The sequence below is a fragment of the Otolemur garnettii genome, unplaced genomic scaffold, assembly GCF_000181295.1.
Source record: "Otolemur garnettii isolate 467f Iridium unplaced genomic scaffold, OtoGar3 scaffold00024, whole genome shotgun sequence".
Classification (NCBI taxonomy): Eukaryota; Metazoa; Chordata; class Mammalia; order Primates; family Galagidae; genus Otolemur; species Otolemur garnettii.
The window spans coordinates 13,183,906-13,206,766 of record NW_003852419.1 but is presented as its reverse complement, the minus strand read 5'-3'; the positions used below and the strand labels follow the sequence as shown (position 1 = coordinate 13,206,766).

The 22,861-nt window shown below is 39.9% G+C and overlaps 1 protein-coding gene and 1 pseudogene across 12 annotated transcripts in view; one reads left to right on the top strand and one right to left on the bottom strand.

Annotated features, from left to right (window-relative positions):
* Positions 1–3,180: 3,180 nt before the first annotated feature.
* On the bottom strand, positions 3,181–4,515 carry LOC100960265 (annotated as a pseudogene).
* A 6,364-nt stretch (positions 4,516–10,879) lies between these two features.
* The window catches only part of CCDC88A (coiled-coil domain containing 88A), a 121,960-nt gene continuing 109,978 nt past the window's right edge, over positions 10,880–22,861 (top strand). For all 12 annotated transcript variants that reach the window (XM_023512091.1, XM_012804042.2, XM_023512092.1 and 9 more), the window contains exons 1-2: positions 10,880–11,768; positions 11,863–11,963. In XM_023512091.1, the coding sequence (XP_023367859.1) occupies positions 11,706–11,768; positions 11,863–11,963 (164 nt within the window). In that variant the 5' untranslated portion in view covers positions 10,880–11,705. The remainder of the gene's footprint in view (positions 11,769–11,862; positions 11,964–22,861) is intronic.

Sequence of the window (22,861 nt, the reverse complement as noted above, 5' to 3'; positions counted from 1 at the left end):
TGGTAAATAAAGGAGAAAATAAACAAAAATGAGACAGCTGGGTAACTAATTCAAAATTACCAAAACTCAAAACCTGTTTGTAGCTACCATAATATAATTATTATATCACTGCCATATCTTAAACTAAAACGAAAAAGGGAGTTGAGATGTAAAGCTGAGAGCAGGCTGCCTTGTAGAATCAAAATAGACTCCGAGCTTGAAAGCCTGTCTACCAGTACATTGCCACAAAAGGTGTGTGTGAATTTCTGAGGTGTAAAAATTAGAAATAAATCTTTCTTCCTAATTTAGAGCCCAAATCTTCACATGATTAATGTATTGCAAAATATGGGCAATGTACTTGGTGATTAGAAAACAATAAATGTATTGGGAGGTATTATTTATTAATACTGTTTTAATAAGTACCATAGCTGTCCCCTATGTTAATTTCATAATGATTTTGGAAAAAGCTCATTGAGTTTTATCAAATATTAAGTAAAAGGCATAAACTCCAATTTGTTGTCCATTTTGCTTTTATTTGGTTGTTAAATATGAGATGTTTGATTTTGAGGCAAAAGTTTGGTTTACTATATCTCAAACAAGAAGCAGTACAATTAATCAAAGTATGCACTTCAACTGTTAACCCAGTTTTGGTCTCTTTATAGGTAACTTGTTTATGCAAGCAGAGAAGCCTGGAGGGTGAGTGGCAATGAAATTACAAAAGGCGTTTTCCACAGCTTGTTGGGAATTGAATATTTTTCCTTGCAAGAAGTGTCCCAAAGCCTGGAAGAAGTGGTAGTCAGTCGGTGCAAGGTCTGGTGAATATGGTAGATGACAGAGAGTTTTTCCCAGTCTGGCTTTTGTAGTTTCAGCAGCATTGTTTGAGCGACATATGGTAGAGCATTGTCTTGCAAGATGGTTGGCCTTTTTCTCTTCTCTTGGCCAATCTCAGCTGCTTCCTTATTATTTTGACCACTTGGTTGCAGTAGTCATCCTCTGTAATTAACTGACCAGGTTTCATGAAGCAGTAATGGCAATGGCTAACACCAGCGCTGGACTACCAAATAGACACCATTCGCTTTTTCTGATGAATATTTGGTTTGGGATTGTGTTTCGGCACTTCATTTTTATCCTACCATTGTGCTCAAAATAAGGAGTAAGTGATTTTAAATAGGTATGCATTCTAAATAAATGTTTATCAAATGGGTTTTGGTGAATGTTGGTTTGTGTGTAGAGGTTCTAGTTTCTATGGTGAATGAGGAACACAGATAAGTGAAGCATAAGTAATTTATGCCCCATAATCACTTTAACTTTACTTTGTTATTTTTTTTAAATAATGTATTTTAATAAATTACATTTCATGCTACTTAAAAATCAAGTTCTCTTTGAGTGTCATGATGTACTATAGAAAAAAATCAAATTCCTTAAATGCAGATATGAAAAATGAATTAATTATGTCAACAAATTCATTCATCCAACTAATATAGAGCATATACTGTGTGCAAGGCACTAATTCCATATTTGTCAGTAAAATAAATACTGGTTAATACTTTGCATTAACAGATTATAGATGTCACACAAGTTTTAAGCAGGTTGTTAATATACTTGTCAGCTCCCTCTGTTTCTTTATACATAGTACCAGAAGTTTGAAAAGTAGAAATGACAGAGTTGAGTAGTTGCAACAGAGACTTGGTAGCCCACAGAGCCTAATATATTTGTTATCTGGCCTTTACAGAAGTTTGCTAACCTTTGAACTAATTGATTGAATGACATACAGTATTTGCAGCTTTATTTCTTTCGTCCTTATTTAGATACCATCTTTTCTGTGTTTTGTATGCTCTAAATACTTACTTTATACAAAGGGTAGTTCAAGGGATCCTCCCTCCTCAGCCTCCCAGAATGTTAGGATTGCAGGTGTGAGCCACTGTGCCTCCCCCATATTTAATTGTTTTCACTTACACATTTTCAGTACCATAAAAGTGACAATGGTTCTTTATGTAGAAATCTTTGTGCTCATTTCTCTTACAGGAAATTCTGCATGACAAATTCAAGTCATGTCCTGAAGATGGTATTATTATACCCAAGAATGCCCAGTTTGTATTTCTTTTATTATGAGATCTTAAGCTTTTGTGTCATGCTGTGTAATTTATCAGTTATATTTCTTTAATGTTCACCAAGAGGCTAGTGCCCACCACATGGGATGTGCATCTGTTTTATTTATGATCTATCACCTGTTCTATCACAGGCTAAGTTCTCTTTCATCTACTTATTGCTAATGTCTGTCTCTAGGATGTAAGTGGGCAAATAGTGGAAGTGAAGAATAAGCTTACAATCAGAATGTGACAGTTATTTTATTTATTTATTTATTTTTGCAGTTTTTGGCCAGGGCTGGGTTTGAACCCGCCACCTCCGGCATATGGGCCCAGCGCCCTACTCTTTTGAGCTACAGGCGCTGCCCTAGGACAGTTATTTTTTCACCTTCTAAAAGTCTATTTTATCAGAAGTTGGAGACAAGCCTGAGCAACAGCAAGACCTTATCTCTACCAAAAATAGAAAAAATTAGTCTCCCATGGTGGTATATGCCTGTAGTCCCAGCTACTCAAGAGGCTGATCCAGGAGGATCACTTGAGGTTGCAGTGAGCTATGATTATGACATTGCACTCTAGTAGCTGGGGTAAGAGAAAAAGACTCTGCCTCAAAAACAAACAAACAAACAAACACCCCAGGAAACTGAAAGTAAGCAAAGACAGTACATGAAGAGATCTTTTAGGCCTATCCCAAATCCATAGATTTTATTCACAGGAGATCTCATCATCAGCTCTTTGCTCAGAGATTAATTCTTTCAGACTGTTTTAACAATCTATGTATTCCTAGCACACAGAAAATTAGAAGCAGTAAATTTAAATGAAGACTATAGATAGATAGAAATATGGTCAGCCACAAAAGAAGATAGGAAAGCTATTCAAAGTAAAATAAAACTCAAAATGTGTTTGTCTGGAGCCTGTGAGCACACCCTTGCACTTCCCTCCCTCCCCTTAAAGCCTTTACTTTAAGAAATGATGGAAAAAATCTGCAGGTACACATGGAAAAGTAAGACACACCACTGACTGAGAATTTAATCAGAAAGCTTTAATGCCTGTCAGCTAATGTTGAAGCTGAAACTCTGGGCTTATGACATGCTGCAGTGCTAAAAGGAACGGATAATTAGTATTCCTCTCCTTCTTCCTCACCCTCTCTCTCCTTCAACAGAATCCACACCAATATCCTCAAAATCCTTCTCAAGGGCAGCCATGTCCTCCCAGGCCTCAGAAAACTCTCCTTCCTCCATCCTCTTACCCACATACCAGTGAACAAAGGCATAGTTGGCGTAAATCAGGTCAAACTTGTGGTCCAGGTGAGCCAACCTTGGCAATGGCTGTGGTGTTGCTCAGCATGCCAGAGCTCTCTGTACCTTGGCCAGGTCGCTACCAGGTAACACGGAGAAAGGCTAGTAATTGATGCCAACCATGAAGCCAATGGGACACCAATCCCCAAACTAGATGCTACACTTGGTCTTGATGTTAGCAATGTCAGCATTGACATCTTTGGGGACCACATCACCATGGTACAACAGACAGCAAGCCACATTTTTACCATGGTGAGAGTCACACTTCACCATCTGGTTGGCTGTCTCACAGCAAGCATTAGTGATCTGTGCTATAAGACAGCTATGCATAGTAGGCTTTCTCAGCAGAGATAACAGGGGGCACATGTGGCCAGAGGAAAGTAGATGCAGGCAGAGGGCACCAGGTTGGTCTGGAATTCTGTAATATCAACATTGAGGGATCCATCGAATCTGAAGGAAGCAGTGACGGAGGACACAATCTGGTTAATAAGGCAGCTAAGGTTAGTGTAGGTCAGGCACTCAATACTGAGGTTTCTGCAACAGATGTCGTAGATGGCTTCACTGTCTACCATGAAGGCACAATCACAGTGCTCCAGGACGGTGGCTGGTGAGGATAGAGTTGTAGGGCTATGGAAACGCCAGCTATGGAAACCTGGGGGCCTGAGTAAATGGAGAACTCTAGCTTGGACTTCTTGCCATAAACAACAGAGAGACATTCTATCAGCAAGGAGGTAAACCCAGAACCAATTCCTCCACCAAAGTCATGGAAAACCAAGAAGACCAGAAGAGCTGTATGCTAGTTGGCCAGCTTAAGAATTCATTCCAAGACAAGGTCAACAATCTCCTTGCCAATGGTGTGGAGCCTGCAGGCATAGTTGCTGGCAGCATCTTTCTTGCCTGTGAGAAGCTGCTCAGGGTGGAAGAGCTGGTGATAGGTACCAAGAACCCATCAATGACCATGGGTTCTTGGTCTATAAACACTGTCCTCAGCACATGCTTGCCAGTGCCCCTCTCATTGAAAAAGGTGTTGAAGGGGTCATCTCCTTCAGTGGTTTTGTCACATGACATCTGGCCATCATGTAGTTGAGCTCCTAGGAGGCATTGCCAATCTGGACACCAGCCTGGCCAATGTGGGTGGAAATGTAGTCATACATGGTGGCTACTAAATAGGAATCAAAGGGGACAGGAAAAGACACCAGGTCTTGGTTACCAAGCTGACAAACAGAATCAAGGTAAGTACTGCACCCCCTTTGCATTTTTTGAAAGCCTCTGAATTTATCACTGTATTAAAAGCACAACACAATTAGATCAATTGTAATGATGTAATTACTATAAGGAAAGGTTGATTTATGTTCAGATATGCTATTACATATATTTAAATATATTTAAAAATATAACATAGCTTTAGAAAATTTCCACCAAAATTATAAAAAAAATAGTTTAGGTGTTGAGGAAGATAAATGTCATTATATGCTGATTGAGAAATAAAAGATTATATGATGCTTAGTATTCCTCTAAGCTTTACTCTAAAAAAAATTATATATATACAATTTTTTTTTTTTGAGACAAAGTCTTTTCTGTCACCCAGGCTAAGGTGCAGCAACAGCATCATAGCTCACTGCAGCCTCAAACTCCTGAGCTCAAGCAATCCTCCTGCCTCAACTTCCTGAGTAGCTAGGTCTATAGGCAGACACCATCACAACTGGCTGATTTTTCTATGAGGTCTTGGCCTTGCTTAATTTGGTCTTGAACTCCTGACCCCAAACCATCTTCCTACCTTGATCTTCCAGACTGCTAGGATTCCAAGTGTGAGCCACCGTGTTCAGCTTGCAAAAAAAAAATACAGATTTGAGAAAAAGGTATCTTGAAAGCGTTTTTTTTTTTTTTTTTTTTTTGCAGTTTTTGGCTGGGGCCGGGTTTAAACCCACCACATCCAGCATATGGGGTTGGCGCCCTACTCCTTTGAGCCACAGGCGCTGCCCTTGAAGGCTTTTTTTTTTTTTTTTTTAATGACCTGGGAAATAGAGATGATGGCTTAGAGTGCAGGATTTCTTTTTAAGAAAATGAAAATATTCTAAAATGATTGTGGTAATGGATGCACAGTGCTGTGAATATTCTAAAAGCCTTTGAATTGTCTTGAAGCCAATCCTTTGCTCCTTTGCATTCACTGGTAAGCAAGAAACTCAAGTTAATGTCTCCTCACGGTCATTAATTAATTGGAATAGTTCTCAGAAGTTGCTTTGTGGTGAGCTCCTGCCAATTGTCAGGAATTAACCTAAACGGGTTACTGTGGTTGACGGAAGACTTTCATCTATTGATTCAGAATAGCCACTATCGCAAGGCACTGCCTGAAACACAGGGAAATGAAGATGAATAAAATGAGAATAGACTATAGTCAAATACCTGCCTTGCAGAGCTATCACAGTTGCAGAAATAAAGGGGAGATTTGATACTCTGCAGGGACAAAAATGGAAGTGGTCAACCCAACTTGAGGTAGAGGAATGCTTCTTAAAGAAGGAATCCTTAAATCCTAGGGGATGAGTAGGAGTTGGCCTGGGTAGCAAGCAACAAGTTGGCCTGGACAGGGATGGTAACACCTGTAGAGGCACTGGCACATGGAGTATTACAGCAAATTTGAGATAGTTCACTTTGTTTTGAATATGGAAATAGGACATTGAAGAAGAGCAATTGATATTGGATTGAAAGGAGGACCCCTCTCTCTTCCCCATCGTCTTTCCAACTTTCCTTTCCTTTTCTCAGTTGAGATGCGGAATAGTTCTACAAGTCCCCTGGTCTAATTAGATGTCCAGTAGTGTGCCCATTTTACAACTGACAAAACTGAAGGTCAATGAGTTAAGCAACATGCTTAATTTTTTCTCTTTCTCTTCCTTCCTCCTATATTTCTTTTAAAACTGGATAATTAAAACATGTCTTCTGTATTCTTAGGTGATTTAAATATCTTATTTCTTAGATCAAGAAAGATCTTACTCATTAGATCAATAGAGCCCTTTTGGAAAGCTGATAAGATTAGATTTCTTGATGACATTAAAAAAATCTTTATGAGGCAATAGTATCATTCATTTTTTCTTTTTTAAAAGACAGCCATAAAGGCTGTGAGGTTTTATTTTAAAAAGCTTTTTTTGAGGCTGGGTGTGGTGGCTCACACTTGTAATCCTAGCACTCTGAGAGGCCTAGGCAGGTGGCTTGCTTGAGCTCCGAAATTTGAGACCAGCCTGAGCAGCCTATTTTTAGTCTCTACTAAAAATAGAAAAACTAGCCGGGCACTCTGGTGGCACCTGTAGTTCCAGCTATTCAGAAGGCTGAGGCAAGAGGATTGCTTAAACCCAGGAGGTTGTTGTGAGCTATGATGCCCTGGTACTCTACCCAGGGTGACAGAGCGAAACTTTGTCTCAAAAAAAAAAAAAGCTTTACTGAGGCTCAGGGTTGTGGCTCATACCTATAGTTCTAGCACTTTTGAAGGTTGAGGTGGGAAGATCACTTGGGATCAGGAGTTTAAGACCATCCTGAGCAACATAGCAAGACCCTGTTTCCACAAAAATAGAGAAATTAGGCTCAGCACTGGTAGCTCAAGCAGCTAAGGTGCCAGCCACATATACCAGAGCTAGCAGGTTCAAATACAGCCCAAACTGTCAAAAAACAATGACAACTACAACCAAAAAATAGCTGTGGCGAGCGCCTGTAGTCCCAGTTACTTGGGAGACTGAGGCAAGAGAATCACTTAAGCCCAGGAGTTGGAGGTTTCTGTGAGCTGTGATGCCACTGCACTCCACCCAGGGTGACAGCTTGAGGCTCTGTCTCAAAAACAAACAAACAACAACAACAACAACAAAACAGAGAAATTATCTGGTTATAGTCCTGGCTACTCAGGAGGCTGAGGCGGGAGGACCTCTTGAACCCAGGAGTTTGAGGTTGTAGTGAGGTATGATAATATCACTGCATTCTAGTTGAGGCAACAGAGCAAGGTAGAAAAAATGGAAAAAAATCAAGAAAAAATAAACAGAAAGAAAAGCTTTTTTAGAGTAGATGGCCATGGCGTCATAGCTTGAAGCAACCTCAAATTCTTGGACTCAAGTGATCCTCTCAGCTTCCCAACTAGCTTGGACTACAGATTCCTAACACCACGCTTGACTAATTTTTGTATTTTTAGTAGCAGTGGTGTCTCCCTTTTGCTCAGGCCCATCTTGTACTCCTGAACTCAAGCAATTCACCTGCCTTGGCTTCCCAGAGTACTGAGATAACAAGTGTGAGCCACCACGCCTAGCCAAGAAAAACTTTACTGAGATACACATTCACATTCCATGACATCAAGCCATTTGAGGTACAATTCGAAAGCTTTTAGGACATTCACAGAGCTGTGCATCCATTACCACAATCATTTTAGAATATTTTCATTTTCTTAAGAAGAAACCCTGCCCCCTAGGCCATCACTCCCATTTCCCAGCCTTAGACAGCCACTAATCTACTTTTTGTCTCTATAGATCTATTTCTTCTGGACATTTCACATACATGGAATCTTATAATATGATGTCCTTTGTGATTAACTTTCATTTATCATAATGCTCTCAAGGTTCATGTTGTAGCATGATCAGTACTTTATTTCTTAATGCCAAATAATATTCCATTGTATGTACATATACTACATTTTATTTATTCATTAATCAACCCATGGACATTGGGTTATTTCCACTTTGGGGCTATTATAAACAATAGTGCCATTCCGTGCTGTGTTTGTGTTATTTTTATTGTACTAGCTCACGAATGTGATTAACTTTGCAAATCTGTACTTACAAAATATATGACACCAAGGTGCTTGGTTCTGGCTGAGTCTATCACCTCCTCTAGATCCAGATAGACACGAGTGGAGGCAAATATAGGTGCTGTTGGTAAATGGGTAATGTTAAGTGTTTGTAACCTGGAGTGAAAAGCCTCAATTATAACAGATGGAGAAAATCATTCTCTAGCTATTTTTAAATGGGACTACAGTCCATTCCAAATACATAGTTTCAAATAAGAAGAGAGATGAGGGAAGAACTGATACCCTAACCAGATGGGTATCATTTTTCCAAAGTCTCTTCCGGCTGCATTTAACATTCTAAGAAAGGATGCAAGCAGGCAAATAAATGACTTCAAAGTACAAAACAAATGTACTTTGAAGAAATCTTGAGAAGTCTCTTGCTAAGTGAAAGGAGGACAAGAAACTTTTGGATTTAATCTTACAGAACATTGCAAGTCAAAGACCATTAAATTGTGTATAACATACAATCCCTCTTTTGCCAGACAGAGAGATTTCCTGATTGTACTCTTGAGATATTATAAAGCGTTTTCAAGGCTGCTGTTAAAGTAGAGAATTGTGAATTGGTAGGTTTTCAAGTAAGTTCCTGTAGATCTCAGTCTGGTCTAAAGTTTCCTGTTTTTACAATTAACTCCTCATGTTTCTTTGTTGCGTATGTGTGTGTATATGTGTATGTGTATATGTAAAACCTAAAGATAGACCAGGAAGCATCTGGGACCATATGGCTCTAGAGGGGAATCCAGATTTCTGTGAGGGCTGAGTACTAAATGCAGATAGATAAAAACAATGCTATCTTAATATATGACTCCTGTGATAACCCTTCAGTCATCACTCCCAAATGCGCTTAACCGGCTGTACTTATTGTTAATACTTTATGGGTTTTTCATCTATGAATGTAGCAGGTTGATCTGTTTTAGGATTAATCCCAGAATAGGCATGAATACACCCATGTTGTTTTGTCAAACCTTTAAGGAATTATAAAGAGAAGTGGACATGTCAGGCACTGGGCTGCTCCTGAAAGCAATGTAGTCTTCTTGGAGCCCACTCTCCTTTGTCTGCTTTTGATTGATCAAGTGAAGAACCGCAATTAAGAAAGAGTCATCAAGAACAGAAGGAAAAGATTGCTAGCAACCAGGTTGTCTCAAGGCTTGCACACTGGCAGGGAAAGGCAAGGTTCTTCTATGTATATCATCTAGCAAAGTACCACATGAATCCATCCTAGTTTTAATTAAGATGATTTTAGAAAGACATTTATTTCTCCATTTTCCAAAGCATAATCCTTTTTCCTGTAATTGAATTAAAGTAGAAGTTACATGTCAAGTTTTTCCTAAAGACGATTCATTTGAAGGGAATAATGATAAAAACATCAGTAACAATTATAGAACACTTACCATATGCTGGCAATTTAACCCTATTACTTATCCATGCTTTACACGTGAAAAAACTGAAGCACAGGCTCAGTAACTTGCCCAGGTTCACACAGCTGGTAAGAATTGGAAACAAGATAGGTAGACTCCACTCCAGAACTTTCAACTACCTGATTAAAAAATTGTGCTGTTTCTTTGAACCCACCAGCCCTGGTGTACATGGCCTGGGCCCGAACTACTGAGCTACAGACGCCCAGCCGCAGAGCCAAAATTGTGCTGTTTCTTAATTCAGTGTTACAACAAAAAAATTTTATTGCTAATTTAAAATCTATTAAGTACTCAAAGCAGGCATTTATGTAAATGTAAACACAGCACACATTGTAATACATCATATTTTCTCCAAAAAAAAAAGATTGTGTTTTACCTGCCCATTTTATCCCAGGAAAAAGGTCTTTACTTTCCTTTGAAATGAAGAGTAACATTTAATTTTACTGGGGAACTGTTAAGATTATTTTGAGGTTCCAGTTATGCATAGCATGAAGATTTATGACAAATATGTAATCCGTCACTCAAGCGGGATAACTTCCAAATGTTTTCTCTTTATAACTCTTTATTGTGTTTGTTTTTAATGGCCAAATAGTCAAAAAACAATGTCTGAATCACATTTGCTCCAGTCAGGGTATACCAACATGTTGAAAGACGGCTTTGGTTATTTAGAACCCCACTAGATTTCACTTGCGACTTTGAAGAACATTCCTGCTTGAGTGGATTGGATTTTATAAAAAGAACAAGCAGAAGGAAAAGGAGGAGAAGGAGAAAAAATAGTCAAGTTGCGGCTCAAGTCCCTCAGCCATTTGCTGCAGTGAGTTTTCCTATTCCATTTTGCTGAGAAGAGAGCATGCTAAACAGATCAAATCAAACCGTCCGAAAAAGGCTGCCTGCATCCCTCATGTTTTTAGAAGAGAAGGATTTCGTTCCCTTTCCTTCACACATCAAAGAAAGCACTCGGAGAGGAAATAAACCATAATTAGGCATGAGCGAGCAGACAGACCCCTTCCTCTGCCCTCCCGTCCCCGCCCCCCAGGCTCTGGCGACAGTCCTGGGCGCGAGCGGAGCGGGGTACCGCAGCAGCTGCAGCGAACGCGCGTGCACGGTCGCGCCAGCCGCCAGGATTTGGGCGGCGGCGGGGCTGGCCCAGGGGCGCGCGCGCGCGCGAGCGCGCTCATGCAGCGGTTTTCTTCTCCCACAATCCAGAGGCAGCGGCGCGGGAGGGGCGGGGAGCCGGCGGAAGGATCTCGGCGCGGAGGGAGCAGCGCGCTCCTTTTGACGGAGGGCTGGCGGCAGCCGAGCGCGGCGAGCGGTGGGGTTGTGATGCGGCACTGCGGTTCTGAGGCCGTTACTCGGCTCCTCCAGATAGGGCGGAGGAGGAGGTCGGAGCGCGGCGGTGATTTTGTGCCCGGGCTTCCCGGAGGCACGCTGAAAAGGCTGGCCGGGCTGAAGAAGCTGGGGGGTTAGGGACGCACAGTCAAGCCCCCACCCCCTGGGAGGGGAAGGGGGCTGGAGCGAGGCTTGAGGGCTGCGGAGAGATGGTGCCTGGTCGGGGGAAAGGGGCGAGCCCTGCCTGTCGGTGGTGAGGGGCTGCGGGCAGCGGGGGCTCCGCGGGTCGCAGGGACGCCCTGCCCAGTGGGTGGAACGTGTAGAGCGGAACGCGAGGTCGAGCCTGGCGGCCCCTCGGAACCTTTAACGTGGTATCTAACGTGGTGTTTCATTTAGCCCACAGTGGGATTAATTCATTGGGGGCAGTGTCCCTGGTCTGGCTCCTCCAGGAGCTGGGCAACCTTGACGGGCTTTTTGTCTTGTGCTCCAGCCCCTTTTCCCTTCCTCCTCCAGATGCCTTTTCTGTGCCCCTCCTCGCCCGGTACAGACATTTCCAGCGCAGGCTGCTGCTCGTGGTGGCCGTCGAAGCTACTTCTCGGGATTTCGGCTGATTTCTCTCTGGGGTGTTTTTTGAGGAGAGGGACTTTCCCCCTCCTCCACGATGGGTTTTTCCTCCCTTGCCAGCATGGACTTTCATTGATTTTTACTTACTTCTTCAACGTTTAGTGACCAATTCCCTAGGCGTATTTTTGTGGTAGTTCCTTTTTTCATACACTTAGTCTGTAAAATGGAGAACGAGGTTTTTACTCCCCTTCTGGAGCAGTTCATGACCAGCCCCTTGGTCACTTGGGTAAGTGTGTGTCCTTCATTGTATATTTTGCTGTGTTATTTGTGGCTGCAGAGATGGAGGTGGGCGTTCATGTCGAGATGATCTTCTATTCTAGGTTAAAACGTTTGGACCTCTGGCTGCAGGAAATGGGACCAACCTGGATGAATATGTGGCTTTGGTGGATGGGGTATTCTTGAACCAGGTCATGCTCCAAATGTAAGTTTTTTCTTTTCTAGGTAACTTGTTTTCTTTTAAAAATAGCATGCGGTGAACTTTGAGACATTACCTTTTAAGCCCCTAATTTGGTTTTTTGGCTGGAAAAATTCAAGTGGCTTACCAATTTGGATCATGAAAGGTGTAATAATAATCTTACAAGCCCAGCCCGTATATCACAATCCAGTAATTTTACCTGTGAAAATCGTGAAACTTTAATTTTTCATTCTGCCAACCGTGTATTGTCGTTTATTGTCTTCAGTGCTGAAATCCAAACCACATTGTGCCTTCTTTGATAATTTGGTAAATAAGAGAGAGTGAGAAATCTGGTCCTAAGAGGGGAAAAAAGGCTCATCTGTAAAGTTATGTGCATTTAATGCATAAATGTTTCTTATTGACCTTTTATCTGAAAATAAATGGCTCACATTTTGAAACTGGTGAAGTAATAACATTTCAGAAGAGAGAATTTCAAACAACTGTTCCTGACTGGTGAAGACTCTTGCTGGAGCAAGTAATTTAAGTGCTTATAATAACTGAAGTCTAATTAGATGATTTGTTGTGCGATTTATTAGGGTGGTTAATATTTCCAGGATCATTTTAAGGTATTCATATAGCTTTTGAAATGCAAGTATGTGAAGTCTTGGTGACAACTAGGTGGTGATTTAGTAGGCAAATCTTTGTCTTTTACGTCTTATACTATTGGGTGTGCATTAAGTTGGAAAGTAGGTTTTTGAGATGGAGATTGAATATTGAAAGTATATTGGTAGCTGGATTAGTAAAATTAAAAACGCCACTTTTATCATTACAGGTATTGTAACATACTTGCATTCCAAGTAATTAATGTAGGTTATCAAACACAGTATTTCAGTTGTGCTCAAAATAATGTATATCCTAATTTCTCTTGAATAGAATCTGATTACAAGAGTAGTTTGGAACTTTTGATTTGAAGATGTTCTCATATGTCTTATATTTTGTATGTGTGGGAAATAAGTACATTATTAAGAAATATTTGTTACTAGAGATGTCTGTTCTGCTCTGATAATATTACATATCGAAGTCAATTTTGTATTTTGTTGGAAATCATTTTTCTGTTTAGATATTTCTGCTTAAAGAGGGTGTGAGATGAATCCTTAACTAACTGTTCCAGTGTTAACTTCTCTGTGTGCTCAAAGAGATTTGTAGTCTCTGTGCCCAAAGAGATTTGTGTGCTGTTTTTTCTGTGTATTGACCCTACAGCGAAGTATTATTTCCCTATACATTTTCTAAAATGGTTTTATTTGCATAGGCACCCAAAGAAATGTATGTCATTTAAATGTACACATATATTATATATATTTTTTCCCTTAGGAGAGGAAAAAAGAGTGTAGACATTAATTATTTCCAGGGTTGGTAAGTGTATTTTTGGCACCTACACCATGGAATTATTAGTAGTATTTTTTCATGGAATTATATTTTATCTTTGAAATATGTTACTATTTCCTAAGCTAAAAGGTAGGATAATTAAACTGATTTCTATTTTGGGGGAAGCCATATGACAGGAAGCATAGACATTACAGCAGATACTCAAAACTTGTTCTCTTATATCTCATCAGTTGCTTATTTTTAGACAGAAAAGTTTGAATTTGTGTGCTAAAAAATTATTTTTTCACAAAAATAGGAAAATATTTTAGTTTTCTACTCTAACAGTTTTACTTGAATGATTTTTTTCCCAAAAATTTTAGATTTTTGTTTTTGGAGTTCTAAGTACTTAAGGTGTTAAATACATTAGCTTGTTTCCACTTTGAATACAGTTTTATACTTAAAATACATATGTGTGTGTATTTTCAAAATGGTGTTCCAAAATAGTGGTTGCCAGGTTGTTTTTTTTTTTTGAGGGGGGGGTGATTTGCTCCTTTCCAGACCTCAATCTGCTTCTGTATTTTCAGTTCCACCTCCCAGTTTCTTTAGAAGTTTTTTCAGTGTCCTAATTCTGTTCTAAATGACCTATATTAATTAAAGGAAAAGAGAATTAAGAAAGAAGAAAAAGAAGTATTTTTTCACTTTTTAAAAAGTAATTTGCCAAAATAAGATCAACACAAATTTTAATAAAGTGCCTGATAGGGCAAGAGAATATGCATTGTTTTAAAAGTTGTATTTTACTAATTTTGAAATCATTAGGATTTCTTTTAAGCACTTTACTCAGGTTCATGTGAGATTGTGTACTCATTGTCAGTTGTAGGTCAGCCTTTACAATATTTTGCAAGCAAGAACTCTTTGTAAATGAAAATGTTTATATATTTCTTCTCTTTTTTTTTGTGGTTGGAGTTCCATGAGTGTCATGTCCCTGTGTGTTTGTAGTTTTATCAAATTAGGAAAATTTTCACCCATTATTTCTATAAATGTGTGTGTATGTGTACCCACATATATACATTTGTCTACTTTCCCCCTCTTGGAAGTTCATCACATGCATGTTAGACTGCTTGATTCTTAAAGCTTACTGATCTTCAATTCAATTTTTTTTGTCTTTGTTTCATTTTGGATAGTCTATTGCAATGTCTTCAAATTGATTAATCTTTCCTTCTGTAGGGGCAGTGCCTGTGGCTCAGTGAGTAGGGCACTGGCCCCATATTCTGAGGGTGGCAGGTTTGAACCCATCCCTGGCCAAACTGCAACAACAACAAAAATAGCTGGGCGTTGTGGCAGACGCCTGTAGTCCTAGCTACTTGGGAGCCTGAGGCAAGAGAATTGCCTAAGCCCTAGAGCTGGAGGTTGCTGTGAGCTGTGATGGTACAGAACTCTACAGAGGGCAATAGAGAGACTCTCTGTCTCAAAAAAAAAAAAAAAAATCTTCTGGGCAGTGCCTGTGGCTCAAAGGAGTAGAGAGCCAGCTCCATATACTGGCGGTGGCAGGTTCAAACCCAGCCCCGGTCAAAAACTGCCCCCCCCAAAAAAAGTCTTTTATTCTGTAATGTTTAATCTGCTCTTAATGCCATCCAGCACATTTTTCGTTTCAGACATAGATTTACCTCTGGAAATCTGTTTTTTTCATGCACTGACTTTTCTCTAGCTTCTGAACATAGGAAATGCAGTTATAACTGGTTTAATGTTCGTATCTATTCTGTGTATGACATTTTTTGATTGATTTTGAGTGACTGATATTTCTCCCTGTTTCTTGCCTCTGAATGCCTGGTAAATTTTTATTTGATGCCAGACATTTGAAATTTTACCTTGGAGGCTGCTGCATATTTTTGTATTCCATTAAATACAAAAATCTTGAGCTTTGCTCTGGGATGCATTAAATTACTTGGAAACAGTTTGATCTTCAAGGGACTTGCTTTTAAGGTCTTTTAGACAGTACCACTTTGTCTCACTATTGAGGCAAAACCCTTCTGAATACTGTGCCTGGTGGGAACAGAAACTGTTTTGTGGTGTTTCCTCTAATCCCTTTCAGTGGTTGTTTTCATTGTCTTTGGGTAGTACTCAAACCATGTACTGGGAAGCACTCAGCTGAAGACTTGAGGGATACCCCCTGCCGATCTTTCTGTGTAGCTCTCTCCTCTCAGGTCCTCTGCCCTGTGTACTTTAGCCACCTTGCTGTCTTTAGACTCAGTTCTATCTTCTCAACTTAGGGAGACCACTGTGCATTGTCTGGTTTCCTCCCTCCCTGTTGTCTGGCCTGGAAACTCTTCCAAAGCAGTAAGCCAGAACAATTGCTGGATTCATGTTTGTTTGCCATCTATCAGGGATTCACTGTCCTTTGTTGCCTGATGTCTAGTGTCATGCAAAATGTTTTACTTTCCTTTTTCCTCCAGTTGTTTTAGTCAGAAGGATAAATTTCATCTCTGTTACTCCATCTTGGCCAGCAGTGAAAGTCTGTCTATATACTTTTCTTTGTTGCTTTAGAAATGGGAATTTCACCAAGTTGCTCAAGCTGAAGGAAATGCAGTGGCTATTCACAGGTGTGATCATAGCACACTGCAGGCTGCACACTCGACCTCAAGCGATCCTCTTGCCTCAGCTTCCCTAGTAGCAAAGCCAGCGGGCATGTGCCATTGCACCTGGCTGTTTATATACTTGTAATTACATTTTTGCCCTGTTACACAAATATTGCTGATTTCACATGTGACATAGACTTTTTTTTATGGAGCTGTATGATAGAATTTTTAGAGTGTTAAGAATAAGGAAATTGATTGATGTAGTGATTCTGCTTTTGCCGTTTTGGACCCAGACTCCTTGAAAGTGAAGAGTTGACTGATTTGTGACACTGTTTCCTGATTCTGTCCCATAATTTTGTACTGTATTCACTGACTTGGGATTCATTCTATGCAGAGATGAGTCCTGGATTTTATTCAGTAGCTCCTGAATCAAAGAATCTGTAAGAACTTGTGACATGGCATCAGTCATCTTTAACTAATGGGAAGGGGGAAGCTATTTAGAGATCTAGAATGATGGGCTCTTCTGCAAGCTGCAGGGCATTTTCCTGCTTCAACAGAATGAAATATTTTTCTTCAATGTTAGTTGTCAGACTTGGGATTTGGTGGCAGTGAAATAGGAATAATTATTTTCCTATTTGAGATGTCATTCAGTTTTGTAGCCAATTTTGAATATTATTTCCTGCAAGACTTTAGGATGTTATAACTAATTTTCATATTTATAAAATTTTAAAAGTATGCTATTTATATTACCTAAACAATTTAAAATATGGGTATTTAGGTTTTTTTTTTTTTTTTTGTAGAGACAGTGTCTCACTCTTATCGCCCTTGGTAGAGTGCTGTGGTGTCACACAGCTCACAGCAACCGCCAACTCCTGGGCAGTTCTCCTGCCCCAGCCTCCCAAGTAGCTGGGACTACAGGTGCCCGCCACAATGCCCGGCTATTTTTTGGTTGCAGTTTGGCTGGGGCTGGGTTTGAACCCACCACCCTTGGTATATGGGGCCAGCGCCCTACCCACTCAGTCACAGGCGCCGCCTGGTATGTTAGGATTTTAGGTACTGAGAAAATTATTAATAGTATGAGAACAATATTTAGAATTTCTCTCTGGGATTCACCCCCAGTTGCTAACTATGGATAGCTATATTTGGAGCACTTGGTAATTAATTATGATATACTTGTTACGGCTTTTCTTCTTCTTTTAGAATCCTGAGTTTGAATGGATTTCAGAAGTCATCTATTATGAAAAATCCTTTTTAATTAAAGCCCTGACCCATGATCATCCAACTTATGCTTAAGATGAAGAGTAACCTTCATAAAATGTACCTAAAGAAGCCATTTATCTTATAGAGGTAGTTAACTGAGAAATGTCCCTTTGTCCTATCAACGCTTAAAATTTCAGAAATAGATTGTGCTGATGTTTTGATTATAATTACTCTTAAATGACATATAAAATACATCAGCCCTTGTACCAAGTATGGCATTGGCTCTGAATTTTAATATGGTTACTCTCAACTTTTCTTACTAGGTCTCATAGTGTCTGTTGAGTTTTGTTTTTATTGCTTCTTTAAAAACATACTCATTGATGCAGTCATCTTTCCTATCTTAATTACCACTTTGTCTGATATGCCTCTCATATTTCTCAGATAGGTCCCAACTCTTAGATTAATACAGTAGCTCTTGACTGCCCTACTTACCTTCAGGCTTGTCCCCCTTCTAGTTTTCTTCCCATCTATAATATGATTACATGGAACTTTCTGATACAGTATGGATGTTTATCTCAGGTCTCATGTTGAAATTGATCCCTAGTGTTGGAGGTGAGGTTTGGTGGGAGTGGGAAGTGTTTTGGCTGAATGGACAGATCCCATATGAATGGACTCTATTACTTAGTCTCTCCAAAAGCTGATTGTTTGAAAGAGCTTGGCACCACACTTCCTTTTTATTTCTTTCTTTTTTTTTCACCTCCTTTTTCTTTTTGTCCTTCTCTCGCGTGCCTCCTCCCCACTTCCACCATGATTCCTGAGGCCCTTACCAGAAGCAGATGCTGGCACCATGTTTATTATATAGTCTGCAGAACTATAGGCCAAATAAAAATACATTTTTTTAAATTTTTTATTTTGGAGACAGTTTCATGCTGTCACCCTGGCTAGAGTGCAATGACCTTATAACTGACAGCAACCTCAAACTCTTAGGCTCAAGTGATCCTCAGCCTTCTGAGTAGCTCAGACTATAGGTGCCTGCCAAAACGCCCAGCTGGTTTTCTGTTAGTGGAGACAGGGGTCTTGATCTTGCTCAGTCTGGTCTTAATCTCCTGAGCTTAATCAGTTCACCTGCTTCAGCCTCCCAAAGTGCTGGAATTACAGGTGTGAGCCACCACTCTTGGTCTAAGATGCTTTCTAAATCACAGATTTTATCATGTCACTCCTTTTTTAAAAATGGTTCAGTAACTTTCCACTGCCTTCAGGGTAAACGTATTTACCTAGCTTACATGGTCACATTCCTTTGTGATCTGGCTGCTGCCAGCTTCTCTAGTCTGGAACTACTATTCAATGCAAATGGAGTTTAAGATTGAGCAAAATTGTAGTTCCCAGAAACAGCTGTGTTCTCATATGTCTGTGCCTTTCCAAACACTTTGCCCTTTCCTAGAATACCTTTCCAGTTCTTCACTATTGCTTTCTTTAACTGACTCCTACTTACCTTCACTCCTCCTCTGCCATTACCTGGTGCATTTTAGGATACGTAGTCATCCTTTTGCTTCTGTGGGATTCCCTATATACAATAGAACCTCTGTAGTTGACCAGCTCCTTACGTTGACCTAATTTTTATGGACCAGACATGCACTACATGTATGTATCAGTACCATAGGCCTAGTTCCTTACATTGACCACTCCCATATGTTGACCAGTTTGTTACAGTCCCTTGGTGATCAACTTACAGAAGTTCTATTGTACTCTGATGGTAGCATTTATCTCAGTTTATTGCAGTTGTTGGTTTGCTTGCTGTACTGACTAGCCTGTAAATTTCCTGAAGCCAGGGATTGTGTCATTTATCTCTGTATTCCTAGCACAGTGCTTGACATATAGTGGGTTCTTGATATGTGTGTGTTAAATGAGTGACTAGTAGGGAGGTATGTAGTCAAATGGAATGGATTTGGGATTCGAGTCATACAGACTTGGGTTCAGTTCTATCTGTGCTACTTTTTAGTGGTACTTCTAGTACAGTCTCCAAATCTCAGTGCTATGTTTATAAGATGGGAGATAATGTGTCCTGTTTGAGGTGGAGGGATTAGACAAAATCTCTACTAAGGCAGGGATAGATATGTCTATTTTGTGTTGTGCTACACTCCATATGTAGTGCTGGTTGCTGACATCGTTATTCTGTGCCATACCATTCCTACTTATTTATGTCTTCAAAAAAATCATGTTTGTTCACACCTTACTTTTATATGATCTCTGTGGTGTCAACTCTGTACAGCTTTTTGATCTTTAGCAAGTTGCTTCTCAATTTCTTTATTTATAAACTGGGGTTAAAAAGAGAATCACAGAGTTATAAGAATCAGATGGAATAATTTGTGCACAGTGCATAGCATATTGTGAATATTTAGTTCTTAATGTCTTTGCTGTTTTGCTTCTATTATAATAATTTCCCCTGTCTGTCCTTTCCCTTACTTTGCCTAGCAAATGCATATTCATCCTATAACCCCCTGTGAAGTCCCTTGATAGAGGTAATTGCTTTCTTTTCTATGATCCTGTAGTACCTTTACCAAAGTAGCTAAGGGTAAATTTAGAGACTGTTTTGTCTTACATGTTACTAGCACCTGGCATAGTACCTGGCATGTATCACTCCATCTAGCCATAGGAATTGGGATGTCACAGCTTTTCAGTAAATGTTGAAGGAATGAAGACATTCCATATTTTTATCAATTTTCAAAAATTTGAGAATACCCTCCAGTTATTTATTCTCATTTAATTATTTTTAGAGACAGGGTGTCCTATTGCGTAGGTTGGAGTGCAGTGGGGCTATCACAGCTTCTTGCAGCCTCTCAGCCTCCTGAGTAGCTATGATCACAGGCTTGCACCACCATGCCCACCTAATTTTTCATTTCTTTTTTTGAGGCTGAGTCAAGTTCTGTTGCTCAGAGTAGAGTACTCTGGCATCATTGTAGTTCACTGCAACCTCAGACTCTTGGGCTCATCTCAGCCTCCTGAGTAGTAGGGACTACAGGCACCAGCCACAATGAAGACTAATATTTCTATTCTTAGTTAATATAGGGTCTTGCTCTCACTCAGGCTGGTTGTGAACTCCTAAGAAGTTCACCCGCTTCAGCCTCCTAGAGTCCCTAGGATTATAGGTGTGAGCTACTGTGTCTGGCCTATTTTTATTTTTAATCAAAAAAATTTTTTCTTTTCATGATCCCCCCCCAACATGGTATAAACTAGCTGTTTTAAATCCTTGATCAGTCATTTAATGTTATATATTACAAGTTATCAAAATTAGAAAATAATCTTAAATGTTCTCTTTATTCCTGATTTTATTCCTATGCTCCCTTAGCCCTATTTTACTTATTTAACAATTAATAAAACTAGGTTGATAAAACCTCATCAGCTTTACTCTTGAGAGAAAGAGAGAGGTCTTCCCCTAACAGTTGGGGGACCCAGGGAAAGCATTAACATACCACAGTAGGCCTAAACATTCTAAGGTTGTAAACTAAGCTAACATCATTAAATATGTTCTAGTCTTTTGTCTTAAAAAGGATACTTTCAGTATGACTTGAAAGATTCAAATTTAGAACTTATGGATAAATAATGACAGCAACTCACACTGGGGATTTAGTGGTCAACAAAACAGAAAATAGTCACAGTTTCACAAAAAAAGAAAGTGGTGGAGCCTAACCTCCTTCCCCCATTCCTACCTCTTTCTGGCATGACAGCGAGGTCTTATATGTATGTCTATGAACACTCTGAATTGCACGCCCCAGGCTGAGTTCTTGTACTCCCTTCCCCAAACAGCTATTCCTTGGCCCAAAGGTGTGCTCATCTGTAGCATAGTTCATTCTAAGAACAGGCCTGTGCAGGCCCTGAAATAGGGTTAGAGGTGTTTGGGCAAGAAATTTTGGAGTTCCACGTATTGGGAGTGTCATATAGATGGTACATTCCCTTGTTTGCATAGACCACTGTTCCAGTAGAAGTATATGGCCTTAGGAGGGCCAGAGTGGAACTCAGAGCAGAGGCCCCTCTTATCAGGATGTAAATATGGTTCTTGGTGAGTGATGAAGGAATGGTTCAACAAAGATCAGCTCATACACTGAATAGTTTCTGAGAATTTGCTGTATAATAGTCTCTCTGCTATGTGCTGGAGATATGATTCTTGGTCCACTAGTAAGGGAAAGGAGCATTTAAGCAAATTCTGACATGGTGTCTGCGCTGTGATGTGGAATTATGTTCTTGATACTGTTTTGGTGCAAGGAAGTTAGAGATGATTTACATGGAGGAAAGGCTTCTTGGAGGAGGTAACATTTGAGCTGGACATAAAAGTTTACTAGGAGGAATCTGAGTGAACAGTAGTCATAAACATGGGGGAGTGGAAGGAAAGATATTTTATGCAAAGAATAGTATGAAAAGAGGCATGAAGATGTGAATAATAGTGAAGGAATCAGGTGTGAGGAAAGTAGGAAAATTTTGCAAGGCTGTTGGGAGGAAATCATAAAAAGAGTCAGTTAAAGATGAATACAAGTATGTCATGCAGGGTTGATGGCTTATTTGAGCTACGGAAACTACCCATTTGTATTGGAGCCAATCTACATGGTTGAGTAACCTAGTAATGCTTAGCTGCTCAGAAACTGACCAAAATATCGCTAAAATATCGCTTTATTTAGACTTGGAGATGCTGAATAAGGAGATGTGGGATGGGAGAAAATACTAGAGATTCTTGGGAGAATAGTTGAAATTAATAGTGTATGAGGATTAAAGAAGGAAGAAAGCTAATATCAAAAGGAGGAAGCTGATAGACTAGTAATTGTAATAAGAATGAAGGAAGAGGAGGTTTAGAAGAAATAAAAGCGTGAGAGAGGATAGAAAGATAGGAGGTTAAGGTCAGAGGGGACTTTCAGAATTTGAGATTTTAGATGCTGCAGTTCTGAATAGTGATTAGAACCAAAGTTAGACATACAAATAGGTGAGTAAATAAAATAGAGTGAATATAAGTAAAGTTGAGAAGGACCTTCCTTCATCATTCTTTATGAAGCTATAAATAAAGAGCAATAAATAGCTACTTTTAACAGTCATAAAATTAAGGAATATAGTAATAATGGGAAAAGAAGAAAACTGGTAATTGTTTATAACTTTTTATAATAACATAATCCTTATATTAAAAATCAAGCTTCATGAAATATTTCAGTAGTTATTCAGGAAAATTTTTAAAATGGTTTTGTTTATTTGTTTTGAAGACAAGGTCTTAGTTAATTGCCCAGGCTAGGATGCATTATAGCTCGCTGCAACCTCAAACTCCTGGGCTCAAGCAACCTTATCCTCTTACCCCAGCCTCCCTAGTATCTGGGACTACAGGTGTGTGCCACCACACGTGGCTTATTTTTTGTAGAGATGGTGGTCTTGCTGTGACTCAGGCTGGTCTCAAACTCCTGGCTCAAGTGATCCTCCCTCCTCAAAGTGCTAGGATTATAGGAACAAGTTACCCTGCCTGGTCTAACTGATGCATTCTTTTTTTTTTTTTTTTTTTTTTTTTCACGACACAGAGTCTCACTTTATCACCCTTGGTGGAGTGCCGTGGCGTCACAGCAACCTCCAACTCCTGGACTTTGGCAATTCTCTTGCCTGAGTCTCCCGAGCAGCTGGGACTACAGGCGCCTACCACAATGCCCAGCTATTTTCTTGTTGAAGTTTGGCCAGGGCCGGGCTTGAACCCGCCACCCTCGGTATATGGGGCCGGTGCCCTACTCACTGAGCCACAGATGCTGCCCCTAAATGATGTGTTCC